At 40.4% G+C, this 19,487-nt stretch overlaps 1 protein-coding gene across 1 annotated transcript in view; it reads right to left on the bottom strand.

Moving 5' to 3' along the window:
- CNTN3 (contactin 3) overlaps positions 1–19,487 on the bottom strand; it is a 165,194-nt gene that overhangs the window by 67,253 nt on the left and 78,454 nt on the right. Inside the window, exon 3 of the mRNA XM_080995688.1 lies at positions 9,620–9,715. Within this exon, the coding sequence (XP_080851814.1) occupies positions 9,620–9,715 (96 nt within the window). The remainder of the gene's footprint in view (positions 1–9,619; positions 9,716–19,487) is intronic.

Genomic DNA, 19,487 nt, shown 5'->3' with positions numbered 1-19,487 from the left:
AACTGCATCTACCGTTTCTTTGTGGACTGTACTATTCACAGTAATTCTCTTAAGGTGCAATCCTATACACAAGAAGTTGGTGTAAAGCAAGCCAGTATAAGTTAAGCCCCAAACCCCATTCAGCAGAAGGGCTGCTACTGTTCTATGCTCGGCAGAGGGAAACCAAGCCTTTAAAATAGTGTCCTGTGTGGGGTGAACAGGTCATGTGAACAAGCTAAACGGGCTTAGGATGCAACCTAAGTCTGGTCCTGTCCCCAGAATACCCTCTTTTGGAGCCTTACACTGGCCTCGGTTCAGCCACATTCAACTCAGCCAAGATGAGAAACTGATGCCAACTTATCTGTGGTTTATTTGTGGCTGAGCTGGACTTGACACTGGCTGTACTGGAGATCCACTGCATCCTAAACCGCTCACCCCTGCAGATCTTGCCATTAATTTGCCCCTTAAGATGCCTTCTAGAGTAGCCCTGCTTAACTTAGGAATTGTAACTATCTCAGTGTAGTGCATTGGCCATCCCGGCTTGCCATACCAGGAATTGCTGTGTCAGCTCTCAGGCAGTGTGCACTTAACTTTTAGTTCTGCATTAAAACGGCAACCTGTTGCAAGGTTTGCTCCCTCCACAAAATGTTTTGTATTAAAAGAGTCATTCGTCTACATCTGCTGTGTGGAGTCCTCTTCATGACACTATTTACTGGTGGCAAGATTGGGACACTTTTCAGGTACACACAGTGTGTTTTCTTGGACTAAAGACTGGATGAGACACACCTTGGGATTTGTGGAAGCCACTGCAAAGCACTCCAGTTCAGTCTGTATATTGGGTGGAATATGGCTACCCAAAAGCTGACTGAAGGCTTTAACCCTGCAGCGTTAGAAACTCAGATATATAAGCTAGGTGCCAAGTGACTCCTTGAACCAAGGTTGAAGTCGCCAGAACGGAATCTCTAGCTGCCATTTTAGGGCCGGGAGGCTCGAAAGTCCTATTTTTCAATAGGTTTTTTTGGTTCCTGAAATTTGCTCTGATTGTGCAGATAAAATATCACAGATAAAATTCTAAAGGACGTGTTAATGTGTGAAAACAGGCAAGATCCAAAGATTGTCAGGAATGAACCTCCAGACTGTGGAGACGTCAAGTGCCGTCCTGGTGCCTGGGCATCTTCACTTGGTCACAAGTTGTCAATAACCAGGTAAACCTGGTGAATTTTGAAGGCTGCCCTGTGTATCCTTGGAAATGTTAAGTTCATGGCACTGTCCTTGATTTTCTCTTTCCCGTTCCCCAGAGTTACTTTTCTCTTTCATTTCTCAGGCAAAGTAGCATTCATTTGGGTAAACAAGAGAAATCGCGAGTCAACTGAGGGTAAAGATTACAGGCATCATATCAGGAGGAACAATGGAAGAATTTTGCACTTGTGGAACATCTGTCAAAAACTGGAAAACTGTCAGCATCTGCTCTTTAAAAAACAAAAAAACCCTATTCAGACATATATGAAATCTGATGGTTAGTTAGTCATTTGTTTCAAATTAAACTTTGGTAACATCATTTTCTGTTTTAACAGCACTGCTGAGGGAAAAGAAAAAAAAGTAAATCTCCAAGGAGAGATGGGGACTTCTGCCCTTGTAATAAAAAAAAGTGTTACTTAGCTGACAAGTTAAATGTTGCCTATTGCTATGAGTGAAGCCGGGATTCTAAATGGAATAGTCCAGCAAAACTACTTTTACACATTTGGGCAGAACTAACGAACAAAATGTCCATTTAGTTTCCCCTGTAGCTGTGAGGATATGACGGATTAATTCCTTTTTATCTTATTCCTGAGCTAATTGTTTCAGACTAACAATGTCGTTCAAAGTGCTATGACTCTGATCATTTTTTATCTTATTCTGAATGTATAAAGTGAAAAAATGCTTTAGGAAGCAATTTTTAAAATACATTTCCATTAACCATATCCCATTTCAAGTGACAAATGGATCTTTTAATCAACTCCCAAGAACTTTGCAGTCAATTGCTTTGAACATTTTTTAACAACACTGTTGTGTCTTTAATAGTTGAAGATTGTATAAATTGCCTCCTGTCTATAATGATTTTTTTAATTATTAAAAGACAAAAGTTATTCTAATTTCTTAGGTAAAAGAAATGAGACAACTTATGAACATAAAGCTATGTAAGCATTATAAAATATACCTAAGGGTAAATGTTTAGTGTTTAAAATAGTATTTAACAGAATTTACCATTCTTTTCTTAAAACTAATCTCTCTTTTGTGGGCTGCAGTGTTAATGTTGTGAAAGGCCTCGTTAAAATGCAACATATATTATATACTCTGAATTTTCATTCAGAGTATTATGTTCAGAGCCCAAATGGTGATGCCATGTTATATAAAACAGGCACAATCCTCTAGACAGTATATACACTCTGAACTTTATTGTAGGCCTTTGATTCAAGGCAGCCCATTTAATTTTTAGAGCAGGAGCAAACTACTTCTGTAAAGTGGTTTATGAGGATGGAACCATTCATTCATTCACATATACAACCTATTTCCTGTCTGTCGCCATTTAGATAAATTCAATACAGGATAAAAACATACCTAAATCAAGTAAAATTACCCTAAATCCAATACAAATATATTGGGGCTCGTTACAACCCATAGAAAAAGAACAGGGGGGGGGGGGTTTAAACTATTTTCTCACAGTCCTGTCTCTGAATCGAGAAAGTTGGAAAAGAGTTTAATGAGTTTGAGCTTGCATTAACCCCTTGTTACAGTTTATGATATCTTAACTTTACATACAAATCCTTTGGAAAGTTTTGAAAGAAAATAAAAGAATATGGCATTATCAGGGATGGAGATCTGCAGCCTACTGCAGAGTCAAATCTTCCCCCTCTACTTGTCATGCCTTCCATAATTCCTGTTGATATGGTCAACACCCCTTAGATGTCCAGCATCATGACCACTGGTATGTCACAAGGAGGTAACATAATTATAACTGGAGATTTTGGGCATCGAATGCATGAATTTGTGGCAGGTGGTTCTTTACTTTTTCAGAATAATGTGAAGTCAGCTCAGACTTTTCCCTCTCCAAAAATACCTTCTTCACATTCCACCATCTTTTGTTGAATTACAAAACTGATGAGAACTGAAATTGTCAGATTCTTTTCAGAGTTACTGCTCACAATACTACGCAGGATGCGTAGTATGCCAAACGCACTGTATGCCAAACAAACTCTTCACATTGTAGTGGAAATGATTTACTCAGCAAGTTTCTTCCAGGACGTATGATACAAAGACGGTAAGAAGTGATATACAGGGCCCCTTGTGAAGTAACACTGCTCTGCTGTAAAACAGAGAAAACTGACAGGGAGGTTTGTAACAGCGAGCATAACCTCACAGCCTCCTTGTTAAAATGCACAGGGGATTTACAAGTTCCCACAAGTATATCTACAGCAATTCCTTAACTGTCTATTTCAGGACAGAACTGCCAGTTTTACATAGTGTCCCAAAGGAAAACCAAAAGGAAAGTTGAAGTTCAGTCAATGAACTCAAGCCTCTGAGGAATACAATAACTTGTTGCTACATATACAAAATATTACACCAAATGTGAGGTCAGAATCTTTGGTAGGAGACCAAAAATTGTTTTTTTCCCAGAACTCTGAAGGCAGTTTTCAAAAAGGCATCACTCCTTAAAGTGTGTACACTCATCCACTGTCTACCTCTCATACATAGGTTTTACACATCCAAAACCTGCAGAGTCTGTTTAACCAGAGATAAGTGAACAAAAGATATGAACGTATACACCAATGAAAATTATTAGCATCTTTCACAACACTTTCAACTCTGTGTCGAGATATGAAAAACCTATATAAAAAAAATCAATTGTTGTGACATTGATGAAACTCAATTACCTAGTACAATTTACTTACTTTGTAAAGCCAGTTTAAATAGGATATTATTTCCTTCAAAGTTCTTCCACAGCTTGGAATGTAAAACAAAGGTCTGCACACGCAGAGGTAATTATTTTAAAGTGTATTGCAACTGGAGGCTAGGAGTGCCTATTTCCAGCTCCAGCTGGTTCACCAGGGATGGTCCCTTTTGGAAAGAGATGACTTGGCCATTGTACTCCATTGCTTTGGTAACTTTCTGATTGGATTATTGCCTCTATACAGTATTAGGCTATCCCCGAAGACCACTCTGAAGCTTCAGGTGGACCAAAATGCAGTGACCAGGGTTCCATTTTGAACTTCTTTTAACCCACGTATTACAAGAGCTGCATTGGTTGCCAATTTATCTCTGGGCCCAATTCAAGGTGTTCAAAGCCTTAAATGACAGAGGCCTCAAATATCTGAAATACAATTTCCTTCCCTGCAGACCCTCTTGGGTGTTATGATTGACAGAGGAGGGCTTTTAGGTAGTTCCAATACCTTAAGAACTACAGGGAGTGGCAGCCCTTGAGAGCAACTAAATTGGCAGCAGCTAAATTGTGGAATTTCCTCCTCACAGAGGCGTGTCTGGCCATCTTACTGTATTGCTTTGGTCAGGTACTAAAGATGAACCTCTTTACCCTCAGCCTTTGGAAGTTGAGATGTGTTTTCATGTCTACCTGCGTTCTTGGATTTAAAATGCATTGGTTCTTATTTACATTGCATTGCTTTTTTATTTAAATACTTTTTATCTGATTTTAAATTATACAACAATATTATTGTAACTAGCCCTTCACTTTACACTGAAGGGCAGATAATAAATCACAAAATAAAATAATAAAAACCAGTAACATAGTTCAATTTGTAGACATGACTTACTGCTCAAGAGGTGCTAAGTAAACAGCTGCAGTGGGAAACTTTAAAGACTTCAAAAATTGATGGGCAGGCCCAGGGAAGCTACCAAGGGGTTAAAAGGCTTTGTAGCCCAGGAGCTTATCTGATGAAGCTCTAGAAACCTCCCCAGTGCAAGGGCCAATATCATGTGCAAAAGCTTTTATTACAGGTTCTGCATTGTTTTCCCATAGTTATGGCTTATTTGTCACTTGGCTAATCACAAACAGACAAAAACGTATCAGTTTAATAAAGTGAAACCAACATTACAAGTCAGTTTAGTATTCTTGGAGAAAAGACACCCCCCAAAGTTCTTTAAAACACACATACTTGAGATTTCAAAATTAACGGAATTCAGCCATCGTTAGATACTGGTTGCCTTCTTTTCTTCGACAGATATCCTGACCAATACCTGTCCAAATGGTTACTGGAGAGTTTCGTTTTCAAAAAGGAGGGGGAAACTATCTTCAAATTGTCTCTTCCTGCACAAGCATTTCAGTGAACAAACAGCTTTCTAGTGTGGGTGTTAGTAAGATCCCATCTGTAGATTATGAAATCATTCTCACCTTTCACCATGTGTTTTTTTTGGATTGCAGTGCTTAGTAATATCATCCTGCTTTTTTGTATCAGCTTCTGTTGGCACCTCACACAAGAGTTTTCTGAAGAAGTCCAAAACTTAAAAGTCAGTGCACATATTCACACATGATGTTATTAGGTAGATGATTGACAGCCATCTATCTATAAGAACACATGGCAAAAAGATATGCCACTGTCTGTTGCTTATAGATAACTCCCCAAAACAGTTTAAAAGGCAAGTGGAATTTGTATTAGGGATACTTATGCTTTAAATATGTTAATAGAAACCTAGGGCACAAAGCACTAAGTATTAGAATGGATTCACTTAAACTAACTCAGGCCCACTGACTTAAGTGTCAAAAGCAAGTGCACTTGATATAGAATGATTGGCACTTAACATAGAGGACTGGCAATTACAGCTCTAGTGGCCTGCATGTTTCAAAACATTCATGCAATTAAACTCTATCTTATTTAATTTCAAAGGGGAAAAAACCTGTCAAAAATGAAAGGATCAAATGAAAGGGAAGAGACAAAGATGGAGAAATCAGAATGCTGGAAGACCATTTAAAACCAAGACAATATGAGCTCAGCTAGAATGTATACAGGAAGTTAGGAAAGTACAAGCAAGCTGAAGAGTACACCAATCTCCACCTGCTGATTTTTGATGCTGGAGAGGCTGAGACAAGATGAGCCATGGAAAAAAACAGCATCAGCGGTGTTTCCACATGCAGTATCCAGCATCAGGCTGCTATGGGAGTGAGGTGGGGCAGGGCGGCAGATAACAGCTTCCCATGCATCTGTTGAGGTTCCTTTAATTGCTGTTAAGGAAAATCTGGTGCATGTGCTTCCCTTACCTTGCAGGTCTTGAGATTTAGTGTTTGAAGGTCACTGACCTGGCAACCAGCCAAGGAGGTCACTGTGACCTGGCAACTGGCCAAGGGTGTGGTCATTCTTGGGTGTATTAAGAGGGGGATGGGCCCAGTGCAACCCTGGAGCTGGAAAGCTAACAAGCAGCCGCATCTGATGGCCAGAGATAGCCAGCAGGGCTTCAGATAAGGCTTTTGAAACAGAACTTCACCCTGCTGTTTCTGCCAAGGGTTTGGTACTGCTCTCTTCCTATAAACCAGCAAGGGGCCAAACACCCCTTATCCAGGAGATGAGACTGGGCTGGGCGTGAGACCATGAGAAACACTGCTGTTTCCACTTCCTACTTACAGGCTTCCACCTCCTGCTGGAAAGAGGATGCTGAATAAACATACAAGATGTAACCGGCTGTACTTTTGAATAAATAAGGTATACTATTCATTGTATCAAATTGTAGATTTCAACGGAAGTTTCATAAAGTTCAACAAAAAAAGCAGAGACCCAGTAGATCAGTTCATTCTGTAGTCAGTTCATGCATAAGGTCCATACATGTATAAGTATCTATTCCACCTGTCTGTTCATAGAGTCCAATAATCCACATGAAAGGTTGTTACAGTTCCACAGAATCCTTTCACAGAGTCTAAGACAAGGATTTCCGGAATATTAGCCTTGTTTCGCCATCCTAGGCTTCATCAGTAGAACAGGCTCATATGTAATATTACAGAATAGTGGGTCTTATAGCATATATATGACTTGGTACAAGGCAGCTTTCTATATTCCTGTCTTGAAAGTTGTGAAATGGAAGGGTGGCTATAAAAGTTTAAAATGAACCAACCAATAAAGGCTGTACTTGGTGCCTGAACTGACACTAAGTACACCAAGTTTCAGTTACGAAACAAAGTCTACTTCATTATCTATAGGTTTTCTCCAAATATCCCATTAAGTTGTCATCAATGTTTTTCACTTTACAACTTGCAGGAGACTGTAGCTCATTACAGAAGTTGCCAATAAAACAACCTGTGACAATTTAAACTATACCAAATGAAGTAGGTTATGTCACTTTAATTATTCTTTATCAGCATTTGCCTTACACTCCTGAAAGATAAAATTTGTTTGGCACTCCTGAAAGATAAAACACAGACCAGGTTCTGTAGAAATCAATATATTGGTTCCTAATATAGTGGGGGGAAAGATTTAGTGGGGAGAAAGATTATCTTAAACAATCACACTAAGAAAATCAGCTATATCTACCTGTGATTGCTGTCTATGTTATGATTGGGTAACATGAAGATGCTGCTGGTCTGCAATTCCTATCACCCTTGATCACCCATCATAGTGGTTGGGGGTGATGGATGTAGGCTATCAACTTCTGAAGGGTCACAGGTTTCCCACCCCTGGCCTATATTATATGTTGGCATCCATCTCTCTTGAGAGACAATGAAGCGTGCCTCCAGGGGTGAAGTCAAACAGCTGTATTAGGAACAGAGAAGGTGCAAGTGTGGGCAGTGTGGATGGAAGTCCTGGGTTGCCCAGATGACAAGAACTCTCTCTTGGTCTCACTGATATGGTCCAAAGGAAAGCAGAGCAATATGTTTGGCACCAGCTTGGCTGCAGGAGTTGCTGGAAGGAGGCGTACAAGGTGCCATCCAACTACCCTAGGGACTCTACTCTGGATTTGTGTAGGGCTTACTCCTTAGGCTTTTCTTCTCCTGAAGATTTGTTATTATATTTATTTATTTATTATATGTATTGTATCTTATAAGCTTACAATGACTGAGAAAACTTGCAGATATCTGGGGGGGAATTGTATCACAGAATATCCGACAAAGCCTTGTTTCTGTTGTATTGCACAAATGGACTTCTGTTTGTGGAGCTAATAACAGCTTATTTCTGAACTTTACTCATGCAAGTGGTGTTCCCAAATGAGCAGTGCAACACGTGATGTGCAAGCATTCCTTTAACAACTCTGCAGCAGCTGCCACGAACAAAGAAGTATATTTTGTTCACAGAGGTGCATCAGCACAGTTGTGTGAGCTTCTGCCTCATAGGTTACTCCAAATCATAAACCAATTTACAATTTGTTGAATGTAAATAAAGTGACTTTTAATATAAACTGATCAGGATATTGCCAACTATATATTTATCAGAATACGTTTTCACACTTTGTGATCAAAGGTAAAGTAAAATAGGTCTGCACTAACAGACCTATTTTGATCTTGATCTGGTGTTCAATAATTCACTATGTTTGGCTTGAATTCTGTTACTTAGTGGCATGGAATAATCTTATGGTCCCCATGGCAAATACAATTTAAGAAAAATTTATTATGCTTAAAAAGAAAACATTTGATGTCCATATGTTTGGAAATCTCACCTAAGCTATTTTTAGATATGCGGTCCTGACTAATGTGCGAAAAAAAGAAACAGAAAACCAGCAAGCACTTTTTAAGACGCTAAGCTTCTGTAAGCCTTAAAATCCATTATGACTTTTAGAGTGCAATCCAAACTCCCTTTGCCCATCAGCTGGTGGGGTTTTGCAGTATATTTGGGCTACCCCAATATCTGTAGCCCTGCCACACATGGCAGCCATGGTGGAAGATGGGAAGGGAAAGACAAGCAGACCAACCGAGGCCTGATTGCTTTGCCAGCTACAGGCTGGTGCAGCAATCAACCCCATTGCCAACACATGACCAGCTCCGGATCTAGTGGATCCAAGGCTGGCTCAGCCCACCCCACTCCTGGAATGCCCAGTTTCAGAGCTTTTTGCTGGGTTCTGTCTGTGGATAGCCCACTGACAGCACTCTTGCCTGCCCATCCAGCAGGCAGAAGGTGGGAGGACAAAAAGGGGGGGAAAGCCTCATTCTTTTTGCTAGATTTGCCACTGCTTGTTTTGAAGTGGTGGCAAGCATTTTATATTCAAGTAATCTGAAGGGGGAAACAGAGTTTGCATTTCTGAAACCAGTAAGAACAAACTTAATAAATTTATTTAGATGAAAGCCCCCCCCCCCCCCGCAAAAGGAATAACTAGCACAGGGCCTCCCAAGCCAGTTTTGCACCACACTGTAATCCCAATCCAGAAATGTCCCATTCCACCTATTTACAATGGGAGGAAATTTCCCACCCCCCCTTCAATTCCAGCTATTTGTTTATTTAATAAAAATCAACACACAAGGACGAAAGATACAAATGATGCCAAATTAGGTCATGCCTAATTTGATTCTGAAATGCATGCTTTCAGAGCAGCATAGGCCAATGCAAACACCGATAATCTGACTTCATAGCATGAATAACATTACCTCCTGAATATACTGCAACCATTCAGTATTTGTCTTTAATTTTTTTTACTGCCACAGAGAAGAGTACTAATATTTCCAATCATTTCTTACCTCCAGAATGAGTTGGTGGCCCACACAGCAGAACAACCCCTTGTCCTTCTCGTACAGACACAGTGCTTCTCATTTTTGTCTTTAAGTTTTCAAGATCTGTTTATTTTATTTTTCCAAAAGAAGGGAAATAAACATGTTAGCAAACAGATATCAACAAAAAGAGCAAGGTTTCAGTAGGCTTTGTCCTAAAAATGGTAGTTTCCCCATTAATTTCAATGAAATAATTGGTCATGGGGAGCCAATTCCACATGAAATGCTTCTACATAATGTCCATTATTACTAGGGGTTCATCAGTCATTGGTTCAGTATAAGAGCAAACCTCAGCAAGTCACAACGCTTGCCTCTCCTCCTTCCCACTTCCGCCCATTCACTTATTTAGCTAGGTGCGGCAGGATGTGGTGATGGTAGTGGCAAAGCGGTAAGGGAGTCTCTCCTTCCTTCCCTTGTTCCTTCTCCCTTCCACCTAGAACACTGATATGACATCATTCTGGGCACCTGGAGTGTCCCCGGGGCACTTAATAACCATATTAACATCCAGGAAAATTACCATACTTTTCCGCGTATAAGACAAGCTTTTTTTACTCTAAAATAATGTTCAAAATCAGGGCTCATCTTATACATGGATAGTGCAGAGGGGGGATGGGCGATTGGTTGCAGCCGCGAGCAGGAGCTTGTCAGCGGCGATTGGGTGGCAGATTGGTGGCTGCAACAAGATCTGCCTTGGATTGGCTGAAGCTGCGGCGACTGGGTGGGTGATTTTTGGATGTGGCAAAGGCTGCTGCTGCGTCAACTGGGTGTGTGTTTGCTGGCTGGTGAGCGGGCAGATGCTTCTTTGCTTGTGACATGTGCGATTGGCAGCGTTTGTCAGTCTGGTGTGTGATTTTTGGCATCCCCCAAAAGCTCAACAACTCTGGGCAACCCTTGCCCCAAAAAGCTCAACAACTCTGGGCCATCTCCCCCCATTTTCTTAGAGTCTCCCAAAATAGGGGGCGTCTTATACACAGAACAATACGGTATATTTTCCAGGGCCTAGATAGAAGAGTAGGAAAATGGAGAGATAGATCACATCTCCCTCAACACTGGAACACCAGCTGCTGCTAAAGCAGTAACAACTGCAAGCTAAAGTTTTGGGAGGTTTGGTAACTCACAGAAGAAAAACTCTTTGAGAGTGTTTTCCAGTGTCACTTATAATTGTTGGCCATAACCAGAATAAAGTCTGGCAGAGTTTTCTGAACACCGTTTCTTAAAGCCTACGTTTATACTGTCCTGAAGAAAATTTTAAAAACCAGGCAGTAAAAAGAATGAAAGAAAAAGAAATTTATTATCAGATTATTTAAAACATAAGCGATATTGCTTAGAAAGAGATAACAGCATTTTCTTGTAAAGAGCAGGCCATGGTATTTTGTAAGTTGCACATTTCAGTTTTATGCTAACTATACTGTGTGGATTGTTTTATTTCATCTGTCTTATATCCAACCCTTCCTCCCATGGGGAACATGCATCAACTAACAATAAAAACTATCTAATATTGATTTAAAACAGTAGTAAAATCGCCCTTAACACAACAATTGGGCAATATTTAAAAACAGCAGTAGAGTCTACAGCATGGGTAGGCAAACTAAGGCCTGGGGGCCGGATCCGGCCCAATCACCTTCTCAATCCGGCCCATGGACAGTCTGGGAATCAGCATGTTTTTACATGAGTAGAATGTGTCCTAATTTAAAATGCATCTCTGGGTTATTTGTGGGGCATAGGAATTGGTTAATTATTATTTTTTTCAAAATATAGTCTGGCCCCCCACAAGGTCTGAGGGACAGTGGACTGGCTCCCTGCTGAAAAAGTTTGCTGACCCCTGGTCTACAGAATAATTCATATAAATGTGTTTCAAGGTTGACTTCACCAGATAGCATACAAAGAAGCTGCGGAAGATACCTGTTTTCTCTTTTTGTGCTTCTGGGGCAATACACAAATGCATGGGCATGTATGGGCATGATATGATGCAAACAGATGATGCCTTCCCTTTAATACTGACACTACGGCAGGGCCTTCTCAGTAGAGGCCACTCCTTTATCAAACTATCCCACAAAGGATGCATTGTTGGATTCTTCATCTGCAGTATTCAAAATTACATTAAAATATACCTACTTAAAATAGCTTCTCAATGACTGTATTTCCTGGGCATACTGCAGCTTGATTACTTGCTTTCCTACTATGGTTGCGAATGGTTTTATGTCTGCTTATATTTTAATATTGTATCCAACAAGTATTACTTGGGAGTAGACCCACTGAAATTAACATAGGCCACCCAGGTCTATTAACTTCAGTGGGTCTACTCTGAGTAGGACTAGCACTGCATACAACAATGTGTCATTTGAGATAGAGAGAGCGCGAGAGAGCGCATATGCATTTAAAAAAGTTATAATGCTTTAACATAAATTAGTATAGGATACAAGCGGGGGGGGGGGAGTAGGACAGGGCAGATGTAAATTGATAGGGGGAAAATAAGCTATTTCAAATATGGACTATGGTGCTCAGCTGAACAGCCTAGGCACTCATAAGGATTAAAGGACCAAGCCAGCTATTTTCCTAAAATACCTCGAGTGCATTTCTCATCTAGATGTCTCCATATATACTGCACATTCCCCCATGTTTATTGGGGCATGTCACCCTGCCATAGACACACTCATACAGCCTCTGTTTTTGCCAAATTATAAACTAGAGTAAAGGGAGGTACATTCAATTCAGTCAGGTCAGAGAACTGCCAGGCAGCAACAGTTTCAACAGCCTGTATTTTTGTTTACAGTTATATAAAGCATAGCTACTCAGGTACAGATGTTCAATGATGCACCCAAAGGACACTTCAAAGTAAACTATCTTTCCAACAACACATAATGAAAATGGTGGAGTGACCAAAAATAGTTATTCTGTGCAATGTAAAGTCTTTCCCAACATTTTTTAAAAAGCAACAGCAGATGTTCACCGAAGCCACTTAAACAACAGTAATTTGGCATTTCAATGCCTCATTATTCTAAAGAACAAACTGTTGAATGCAATCACACCACTGCTGGTGTACTGCAACCTCATCCAGTTATTTTAAAGCTTTTAGAATAGCTAACTAAATAAATAACACATAAATAACACACTTGTGAGCTCTTGATAATAGGGTTAGTAAAATGCAAAGCATTATTAGTGTAATATATCATTTTAGCAAGCACTCTTAATTCCTTCATAGTTGCAGGTTTCATCTGGAATGCACAAATGCACAAAGCAAAGATGGAAACATATTTGATTATTTTTGAATCTTTAATTCCTATTTTTCTATTAAAAATATCTCTAAGCGGTGTACAGAAAACTGAAGCAACAACAGACAACTTATTATTATTTTATTTCTTTAATTTCTATGCCACCCTATACCCGGAGGTCTCAGGGCGGTTCACAGAACAAAAGCAAAATATGAAACCACAAAATACACAATCAAAATAAAAACAACAACCTAATAACCCCCCAACCCGCCCCCTCCAATTTTAAAAAGGGCAGAGTATGTCAATTAACTCAACCAAAGGCCTGGTTGAAAATGAATGTTTTTGCCTGGTGCCTAAAGGTATATAATGAAAACTCGGGTTACATACGCTTCAGGTTACAGACTCCGCTAACCCAGAAATAGTGCTTCAGGTTAAGCACTTTGCTTCAGGATGAGAACAGAAATCGTGCTCCGGCGACACAGCAGCAGCAGGAGGCCCCATTAGCTAAGTGGTGCTTCAGGTTAAGAACAGTTTCAAGTTAAGTACAGACCTCTGGAACAAATTAAGTACTTAACCCGAGGTACCACTGTATTAGAAATATACACAGTTACATATAAAAAGCTACGTTAAAACAAAGTTACGAATATATAAAAATCAGTATCAATTAATTTTCCTTCTAACTCTCTCCCTCTCAGCCTTTGGGTTCTCACCCCGGGTCCAACAACCTCTCAGCTCACCCACAAAAGTCTGATAATGAGAAGAGAACCTGGAAACAATGGACATCACCCTAGTCTCTCACTCTAGACTTGCTTTTTATGGGCAGGTGGCTGGGACTTCCTCAGGCTGCCCACAGCTGTGTCCAATTCAGCTGCACTCTCCACACCCAGTTCCAGGTACAGCAGGTTTGTTGAGTTTCCCAGGCGGTCCAAAGGATGGGAGGAGGACCTCGTTCCACTCACAGCTCTTTCTTCACCCTCTGTCCTCTCCTCCTCCTCCAGCTGCCTGTGATTCCCTGATCATACTTTTGTACCTGTGTGCAACTGTCCTAGTTTCCCCCTTCTGTGCAGGGCAGTGTTTCTTCCCTAATAAGGATGTTGTCATGCTTCAATTTGCATGGTCACCAACAGGGGACACTGCAAACTACAGCACGATGACAAACTAGGGTCTCAGACCTGCTGGGTTATCACTGCAGCATCAGAAGGAGGAGGAACCAGAGGCAGACAGGCTAATAGGTGGTTGAGGCTGGTGAGCAGCAGAGGCCAGGAAGTGGAAGTTGGGAGAAGTCTAAAAGGAGAGGATTGGGTTGTTTTGGAAAAGAGCTTGGGGAGGGGAGCTTTTGGAAAAGAGCATGGGGAGGGAGCAGCTTTGGGGAGGAGTATAAGGAGCAGGTAGTTTTGTCAAGGACTACGGGAAGGGCTTCTATTAAGCCTTTGGAGATGGAAGGTGTGGCTTTGGTTAGAAGCCCCCTTGAGATGAGTCTCCCTGGCATCTTCCCATCACTAGGCAACCTGCAATATCCAGCATGCCCTGCTCCCCATACCCAAACTCCCTTTCTGTCCAATAGGGCAGTCATAGTCCTTGCAAAATGTGAGAATAGTAACACTTTCCAAAATGTCTGATGTTTCTTGGGGGCAAAAAATCACTGAGAGGTGGTCACTTTTCTTGGGATGTACAGTGGTACCTCTGGTTACGTACTTAATTCGTTCTGGAGGTCCATTCTTAACCTGAAACTGTTCTTAACCTGAAGCACCACTTTAGCTAATGGGCCTCCCACTGCTACTGCGCCGCTGCCGCGCAATTTCTGTTCTCATCCTGAAGCAAAGTTCTTAACCCAAGGTACTATTTCTGGGTTAGCGGAGTCTGTAACCTGAAGCATATGTAACCTGAAGCATATGTAACCTGAGGTACCACTGTATCTAACTAGCAAACTAAATAATAAGTACAACTATGGTATGCAACCATGTTGTAACAGAAGAATATTTTTTATAGAATGGTCTCCTCTTATAGATGTATGACTAAAAAATAATATCATTTTAGCTCCAGCTCAGTTTTGGAATAAGGTGTTTGCTGAGATCAAACAAACAATTGCTCTATCTTTCCACCTAGTGCTTTTGAACCTGTATATGGAAACTGAATGGGACTTGAAAAGTAAATACTGTAATTTATCTATCATCAGTTAACAGCAGCCCAGGCTCCATTGCCAAGTCCTAGAATATCTTCTATCTTAATAATTTGGATTGCTGGCACTCTAGGGTATGCCGTTTGTTTTAATTATGTTTTTATTGTTGCATAGTTAATTAATGCATGGTTCATTTTATGTTCTGTATCTGACCCTGATATCAATAGATAAAAACAGATTATAAATATTTTTAAAAATGCAGAGTGATATCCAAACTCTGAGTGAGTGGACTTTCACTCATACAATGATACTCCCCCGCTGCAGCACAGCATACACCTCTCTAGACAAGATTTTGAGGGTGTGCAGGGGTTGATGGAGAAGAGGGGAAAACCTTGTAACGTAAGCAGAAGTCCATTGCAACATCAGGTGGGCCTCACTGAATGTCACCCAATAATAATAGTCATAATAAATTACAGCTTCTGGAGATCTAGAACTGATTTGTGGCTAACAATATTTTCTTGATGGTGTTGGGGCTTTCTGAAACACTGGGAATGGTTTGATAGTGAAACAAATAGTCTCTCCTTCAAGTACAGAAGCAGTTCTGTCCCTAATGGAAAACAAGTGTATCTTTTTCCATATGGCAAATGATGGAAGAGTTGCCTAAATATGAGCAGTGATTTAAGATTGTAATTTCAGGGGAAATAATTCTGAAGTGGTAAAAACTGTTCATTATCAGCAATGGTGCTTAGGTAGGTGTGTGTTTCTTCTTTTATAAAAATTGAATGACTGGGCTGAAAACCAAGGTCCTAAAACCGGATTCTCAAAAAGAGATAGAAATGTTATTGCTATTTTACAGCTTGGAAAATTGAAGGACATTTAAAATTAACCACAACCGAAGAAAGAAGCTGTATACGTTCCAAGATTCTGAAATAGTAATTTCATTTCCTTTTCCATCATAACATATATATCCACTTTACATTTCCTTTAGTACTGAATTTGGTATTGCTTATTTGGAATGCATATGCCAGTGTTATGAAATAGCACACAAAAATGGGATTCAGCTGCTTGAAGACGGCATCTTATTTTACATGAGAAGCAGGCACAAATGTGTTTATCTTTTAAACTGCAGCATAAATGGCAAAAATAGGCGTCATACTCTATTAAGGTTTACATATTCCTACTTGGTGAACTTGCAAAGAAAGTAGTAAATGCTGTGTACAACTCAAAACACAGTCACCTGGTTTGTGCAAAAACTTCTGTTTGCAGAATGGAACTTCCTCTCCCTTCCTCCGTATGCACCCCAAATCTGTTATGGAGGGTTAGGGTAACCCATACAACAAATTTGTGGCGAGCACAGAGAAGAGAAGTTCTGATCTGCAAGAGGAAGTCCTTGCACTAACTTGATGACTTGGTCAGATATAACCTTATGGTAGACCTATTCAGAGTAGACACATTCCATTAATTGATTTGATAAACTAAGGTCCATTAATTTTAATGAATTTACTCTGAGGAAAATTTAGTTGATCATTGCCAGAAAATCTGCAGGAAGCTAAACAATGTTCTCTCACCGCCAATGAAAACTAATAAATGAATAGAAAGAGAACCTACCCATGTGATGCTGCCGTGAAAAACTTTCACATACACTATGTAAAAGAATGAAAGTTTACCACCCCCCTCTCTTCTCCCCTGTTAAGTTGTGGGTGAACATATCAGACGACACAGCGATTCTTCAAACAGCTCTTGTTTATTCACAGGCCAGAACAGAACTGAACTGAAGGGTTCAGCCAGCCTGCTTATATAGAGCTCCACTAGAACGCAACAGTAACCATTTTCTGTAACTCCAATCACTGAACGTCACTTTCGATCCGTTATTTGCATATGTGGACCTGAACTATCTACAGTATCCCCCTGCTGGATCAGGGTGAGAACTTCAGTACATAACATCCCCCAACCTTATACCATCTACAGCATTAATGTCTCACACTGAATATAACCAAGAAAGGACTTCATTATCTGAAAACAGAGATGATGTATACATTTTTGTAACCCAAGATAATCTTAATAAAAACTATTTTAAAAGAATACTTAAAGATTGGGAGAACAGCAGAGAAGAAGCAGGTCCTATAACATTGTAGGCAGTACAAAACAAATAGAAGTTTTCACATTTTAGGATCTTTTATTCCAGTCTATATTTTTCATCTCCATTCCTTTAAAAAGTGATTTTTTTTTTGGCGACTTTTTCCATAACATATGTTGTGTCACATATTCCAGTTATAGACAATGGTGATTCTCCTTTTTCATTTCGTTATCCCAGTACATTTCTGAGCACAATTCAAAGTACTGGTGCTGACCTTTAAAGCTCTAAATGGCCTCGGTCCTGTATACCTGAAGGAGCGTCTCCACCCCATCATCCAGCCCGGACACTGAGGTCCAGTGCCGAGGCCTTCTGGTGGTTCCCTCACTGCGAGAAGTGAGGTTACAGGGAACCAAGCAGAGGGCCTTTTCGATAGTGGCACCCGCCCTGTGGAACACCCTCCCAGCAGATGTCAAGGCAATAAACAACTATTTTACTTTTAAAAGACAACGGAAGGGGGCCTGTTTAGGGAAGTTTCTAATGTCTGATGCTGTATTGTTTTTAATATTTGGTGGAAGCCGCCTAGAGTGGCTGGGGAAACCTAGCCAGGTGGGTGGGGTATTAATAATAATAATAATAATAATAATAATAATAATAATAATAATAAATAGTCCATTTGTCTATCTGCTCCAGTCCTTTTCCACTTTCCCCCATTCCACAAATTGTCCTCTACCAGGACCTTCCATGAAGCAGGAGTCACATAAATTTCTGAATGCATTGTGCCTCTTTCTTTCACATGGCATCTTGGGGAATGCAGTTCTGAATGTGACGCACTTGGGTGACAGCTTGTTTGTCATTTTCAGGGCGTTTTGCTTCCGTGGGAGAAGGACAAGGTGGTGCACATGCCCCCATTCCTTGTACAGAAGCCACCCAAGCATTTTAATCTGACTGGTGGTGGGACAGCATCCCCCACCTTACCTGTGGGCAACAGGATAGCCTATGAGGTGCAGGACTGACCATATGGAAAATACAGCTGTTTTCCAGCATGTTCCTGCCCCTGGGTCTTCTACAGCATCTGTTGTCTGCAGCAGCCACCTCATTCTACCTAATGGTAGGGCTGTGCCTGACTATTTTTGCATTATAGGTTGACATGTGTAGCTGCAGATGGCAATGGCAATGGCGGTGAACCTCTGCCTGTTGCTATGGTGGAAGTGGCTGCTCAGTCACCATATCCTCACAGCGAGGAAATGGAAAAGTAGATTGCTGCTTGTGTCATGCAACTGTGAAAAGGCTAGGAGCCCTATATGAGAATCAAGGAATATGAGCAACCCTGCCTGCTAGCTTGGGTAGTTAAACATGAAATAATAAAGTGTAAAATAATGAAATAAAGCAGAACAAATGGAGAATAAATTGTTGAATGAATTGTGGAAAGGGCAGATGGGGGTTTCCAAGTGAGATGCCCATTTATTCACATAGGTAAGGCAAGGCAAACTGAAGACCTGGAAATTGGCTCACCAGAAAGAAATCTATTTCTGCTACAGTAGTCTGTATATGCTGATCCTTGGAATGGAATTTTAAGTGAAGATCAGAAATAGAGGCACAGTGACCTCTTAATCAGCATCTCGAAGGTCTACAAAAGTTGTTGCTGCTGTTTTTAAGAGGCCTATTAAATTGGAAATGCCTCTCTTTTTTAGGCTCCCCTAGCTGGCACCTAAATGGCATCCTTTAATTCCAACTAATATAGAGATAACCTGTGCACCTGATTAGAGACAAGGTAACCTTACTTGACAAAGGCATGACACTGACTACATAGAAGGATTCACTAGCTTAAAAAGCATTTACCAACACACACACACACACACACACACACACCCCAAAACAAAATCCAGTCTGGTCTGATGCCTAGAGGGAGGGTGATCTGTATGCACAACCACCTTTATGCAGCTAGACGAAAGCAACATAAAAAGCAAACAAATACCTTCAAATGCTAATGAGCTGTGGCACAGCAGTTTTCCTGGAAAGCATTCTGCATAAATAAATATTATGGGCCCAGTGTTATTTACAGCAACATTTTGTTACATACTTCTGATGCGGTGAAGCCCAAGAGGCAAAGCACATAATCTTGTTTCTATTACAAGTTTGGCAATTCATTGCGGGGTGGGTGAGTTAATAATTATTATTTATAAAGTATCACCCAAACTAAATCTAATGCTAATATACTTCTATAAAAGCAACTGTTAAAAATATCAAGCCCTGTCCCCATAATTATAATCTAAAGAACTGGAGGAGATGTATTGGACACAAATGAAAGGAAAGAAGAGAGCTGGATCAATGCCTTAATACCCTAAACAAATAGGGAAGGAAGGGATGATTAAACACTGTTTAAAAATCAAAACTCATGGAGATACAGTGGGACCTTGGTTCTCAAACTTA

Source organism: Podarcis pityusensis, assembly GCF_964106645.2.
Source record: "Podarcis pityusensis genome assembly, chromosome: 2".
Classification (NCBI taxonomy): domain Eukaryota; kingdom Metazoa; phylum Chordata; class Lepidosauria; order Squamata; family Lacertidae; genus Podarcis; species Podarcis pityusensis.
The sequence above is the reverse complement of the archived record's forward strand: the minus strand, read 5'-3'. Positions and strand labels throughout refer to the sequence as shown.